General features: G+C 38.7%; 1 protein-coding gene across 1 annotated transcript; it reads left to right on the forward strand.

Annotated features, from left to right (window-relative positions):
- Positions 1 to 3,298: 3,298 nt before the first annotated feature.
- LOC131857578 (uncharacterized) lies at positions 3,299 to 4,525 on the forward strand. The gene has a single exon (XM_059210260.1). The coding sequence runs from the start codon at positions 3,299 to 3,301 to the stop codon at positions 4,523 to 4,525; it is 1,227 nt and encodes a 408-aa protein (XP_059066243.1).
- Positions 4,526 to 4,873: the final 348 nt, after the last annotated feature.

Here is a 4,873-nt window from a genome sequence, read left to right on the forward strand (position 1 = left end):
CCGGATGGGAAGGATCAAACGAAGCAAAATTCTTGACAGTTGATTGGAGCAAGGAGGAAGATGATGATATTAATTTGAGAGCCAGATCCATATTAACTCATACGGATGATTGGCTGCAAAGGAAAAGAAATGGAAACATCAATGAGTCTTCTCCTAAGGTGATTTCTCTCTCGGAACCGCTTCAATCTGACATTCCACTTTCTCATGTTGCAGGTGATACATTGGCCTCAGATAAGAAAATAAAGTTTCCTTCCCAAGTCACGGCTCCTAGGACGAGATCCCATTCCAGGAACAAAGATTTGAAGCAGCCTAGTTCCCAGAAGCAGAAAACGACATCACCAGAGCGGGATTCAAGTGATAAGTCCCCTTTTCAAGATGAAGCAGACGATGAAGTCCAATTCATTGAAACACCAAAGACAGATCAACCCAATTTCTTGACTCCGATTAAAGATACTCAGATGATATCAACCACTCCCACTGTTCCTTTATGGTTGTCAAATTCAATCAATAAGAAACGGAGTTTACAACCAGTGGCCTCGCCAGTAAAAGATATTGTCACTAGGTATGCGGCTAGAGGATCTAAAGCAAAGAAAATGAAAACGGATGCTTGTCTCACTAAAGATCCAGTGACGGGGAAAATCGTAGCGGAGGTGGCTACTTATAAACAGAAAAGGGAATCAGGGGAAATTGATGAGGAAGGATTCAAAGTCACTTCCATTGAACTAGGTACCCTTAATAGGAGTACTGGTAATAATTTCTTTAAATTTTCTGCTGACCACATGCTCACTCAATCAGAAAAAGATTCTAAAGAGAAGAAAGAATTGAAAGCAATGGTGGTGACGATGGCCACATACATCAATTCGCTGATTAATTTAGGGCCTAACCCAATAATCCAGCTGCCTCAGCCATTCGATCCAAATTCCGCCGAAAGCCAGCAATTGATGAAACAGACGCAGAGGGGAAAACTGTTGTCTGACGCTGTGGTTAGTTGGGTAAATAGCATATTAGAGCAAGGGAATAAATTTATTTCCGAAGTTACTAGTATCTATTCTGAGGGTGAGGTATTGCTTGGGGAGATTCAAACTTTGATACCAGTATGGGAGACAGAATTGTCAAGGTGCCAAACCATAGTTTCCCGAGTAACTGAAGTTGAAAAGTTTGGAGTTCTCAAATTCTTAGGTGAAAACCCCATGAAAGCCGCGGACCCGTGCACATTATTTATCCTGAAAAGTAATATGAGCTGGAAGGAGTCCATCTACAAAGAAGCCATCAAAGAGGTCCAAAGCGTCAAGAATCAAATCACAGACATGCATAAGGAACTGGTTAAAGACATGACGATTGTCAACCCCACAGGCATCTTACAATTGGATGAAGGTAGCATGGACATTGAAGTGTTAACCAAGAGTTTCACCGAAGCAGTTGAATGGATTAGAGATAAAGAAACGCCCAAGGTCGATGATTTCACTTCGTTGGCAGGTATAGAATCCATGTTGCGCCTCAATGAGAAGTTGATGCCGTGTCAGAGCCTAAAGATGAAGGAGTACAGGTGGCAGAAAGATGCATGTAGAGCCCGGCTGATGAGTTTAAAGAACCCGCACTCACAGGCCACGCAGGAATTCATGTCTACTTTCCAGAGCTGGAAGCTGGTACGACAAACCATCGGAAATGAGGAGGAAGCCGACGAATATAGTGGGAACTGAATCATCACCCGCTGGCGTTCTGTCTTTTTGATAACCGCTTTCTAGTTTCATAACGGTTTCTTGTATTAACCCGATAGGGCTGGGTTTTAAGGGAGGCCCTTCGGGATTTAAAAAAAAAGGGACTATAAATGCTGGGGCATTAAACTGTTTAAGGGGGATTAGCAATAGAGGAGAAAAGAATAGCAAGTTAAATATAGTTTTAAGATAGATTTTTCTGAAGTACAGTGATTAAGGATAGTATATGCATGTTTTAGCTTCCAAAGACTTTGTGCATTGAAGTTGGATATACATATATGAAAAATTTCAAGTTATACTTTGAAACTTTGCATTCTGAGTGTTGAATTATTATCACTTTGCGGAGATAATTCAGTGATTCGAAATTTCCTTATTGCTGTTGGTTAGTCGTAAGTTCATCTATTTCCTGTTTTGATATATGTTGAAAATCTAGCAGAAAATCCATTCTTTGAGATAGATTTTGCTGATTATATGTATGTGAATCTTTTCATTTGCGATCTGTATTTTGTAATTACCTCACTACCTAAGAGTAGTTGAGAGAACCTTATGCACTTTCAGGAAAAAGTGTAATTATAAAAGTTGAATTCATTAAGGGAGCTGTACCTGCAGAAAAATTCAGAGAGGAAGTTAAAGTAGAATTAATACTTTCTCAACTGTAGTGAATGGTTTTGTTCTCTTCATAACATTGGGCATGGAGTAAATTAAAAGAAAATTAAGTAAGAGGGCAATCTGTTCACCAACACAAATATAATCCCAAACTTTTTTGGAAAGAGCTGCAATAAAAAAAGAAACAGATTGACAATAGTATCACAGCCACTCAATGGTTTGATTATGCTAGGCAACTTTATGAACATGATTTGGAGGTGGCTCCCCCACCCTTGGTCAACATTTCTACTAATCTTTTCACCGTGCAAGAAATTGAATTGGGTATTGAGAAATTGGGTGTTGGTAAAGCTAAAGACTTAGGTGAACTTCAAGCAGAGTTTCTCAAGTGGGGCATGAAAGTCCTTGCCCCTCATATTGCAAAAAATTTCAATAACATCATTCCTCATGGGTTTCCTAAAGATTGGACTACAAGTCTTGCTATACCTCTTTTCAAAAGTGGAGATGTCAATAACCCCTCCAACTATAGGACTATAATGATCAATCCTTTGTTTGCTAAGTTATTTGGCAGAATGATAGAAAATAGAATCAGCAAATGGGCAGAAGAAAATCATAAACGTGCAAAAGGCCAAGCTGGTTTCAAACCTAAACATTCCATAGTTGATCATGGTATTACTTTGAGACACATCATCGAAAAAACCTGGGAGAAAAAGGAAGATGTCTTCTGTTGCTTTGTTGATTTCAAAAAAGCTTTTGACACAGTCCCACGTGACAAATTGTGGCACAAAATGGAAGAGCTCGGTATCCCGACTCATCTTAGGGCTGTTGTTCATAGGCTTTATGAGGAGGTTAAAGTGAAAATCAGAACTTCTGATGGCATTTCAACTAGTTTTAGGAGTGATATTGGTGTCAAACAAGGGTGTCCTCTTTCCCCTACCTTGTTTGGCTTATACATTGACAAACTTGAAGAATGATTAAACATGCAGAATGGTGATGGTATTCAATTGGGTGAATTTGTGATAAGGCTGCTCCTTTATGTTGATGACCTCATTTTGCTTGCTAATTCCGCCCGTGGTTTGCAAAAGCACTTATTTGCCCTTGAGCGCTTTTGCAATATTGTGGGAATGCAAGTTAATATCAGCAAGACGAAAATCATGGTTTTCTCAAGTAGAAGGAAACAAGAGCAACATAAGTTTTACTTTGAAGGTAGCATTCTTGAAGAAGTTGCAGATTACAAATACCTTGGAATTCATTTCAACAAGAGTCTTAGTTGGGAAGGTTGCAGGAAGAAGAGAACTCTAGGCGGCTGGAAGGCACTCTATGCACTTCAAAATAGATGCAAAGAGGCTGAGCTTTGGGATTGGAAAACCATCCAAACACTTTTTAGGCTTTTGGTGTTGCCGGTTATTCTATATGGTTGTGAAGTTTGGGCCAGCAGTACCTTAGATTCTCAATGGAAGCAAATTGAGAGAATTCAAAAACGTTTGATCACAAGCAAGTTCAAAATTAAAAGCACGGTCCCATATGATATCATGTTAAGTGAAACGGGTGCTGCCCCTATTGAGGCAGCTGCTATGGTGCATCTCATTAGCTATTTAAAAAGAAATGAGCAAATGGGAGAAGATAGACGGCCTAAGGTTGTTGTCAACGACACTTTGTGCAAAAGGAAGAAGACATGGATGAAACAAAACATCAAATGGTTGGAAAAATGGGATATTTATTTGAACTCATGCCCCACAAACAGAAGGGAGATAAAGGTCTTTGTTATGGAAAAGTTTTACAAGAAAAATTGGAGTATTGGGTTAGGAAGGAAGAAACAATACTATATTAATGAGTTCAACCCCAATTATGATCATCTTCAAAAAGTCTATATAGGGGCTAATATATCATGGAAGGCTAAAATTCTAATCGCACAGCTTAGAACCAACTCTCACCAACTTCGGTGTGAGACCGGGCGGTGGAAAAGGCCAAAAGAGATTTGGGAAGAAAGAGTTTTCCCATTTTGCATCAGCGGGAGTGTGGAAACTGAAAAACATTTTATCTTGGAGTGTGAAGCACTTAAAGTCAGCCAAGAGAAGTTTGCCAATTTCCTAACTGCCAGCACATGGTATAACCTATTCAGCGAGGAGCATATCGTAAAGATGGGTGCTCTCATCATCAGCCTGAATAAGCAGAGATTGGACCTTAAAAAAACTGATTCAGCTTGATCAGATTGTCCCATAGGCTATTCTTAGCCTCGTGGACATTAAAATTCTTTCTTCTTCTTCTTCTTCTTCTTCTATGTCTGCATGTCTTTTTTTTGTGGATTGCATTATTACCACCATCATTTTATCATTTGTGAGGGAGATTTTACTTTACCATGGTTTTTGGTTCATGTGTCAGGAAAACCCATAAACTCACGTGCCAATAAAGGGAAAGACTATTTAAATATAACATTTCAATTTTAAACTTTTTATAATTATATTTTATGCTATTTTATTTGATAGCACATTTGTCTATCCTTAGAAGAATATTTTGACGTAAGAAATTGTTTTTTGAGTTTTAGAATATTTTAT

Source organism: Cryptomeria japonica, chromosome 8 (assembly GCF_030272615.1).
Source record: "Cryptomeria japonica chromosome 8, Sugi_1.0, whole genome shotgun sequence".
Lineage (NCBI taxonomy): Eukaryota > Viridiplantae > Streptophyta > Pinopsida > Cupressales > Cupressaceae > Cryptomeria > Cryptomeria japonica.

Excerpts from the sequence above, each read along its gene's own strand:
- LOC131857578 (XM_059210260.1), top strand. The coding sequence starts at position 3,299 with ATGCAGAATGGTGATGGTATTCAATTGGGTGAATTTGTGATAAGGCTG.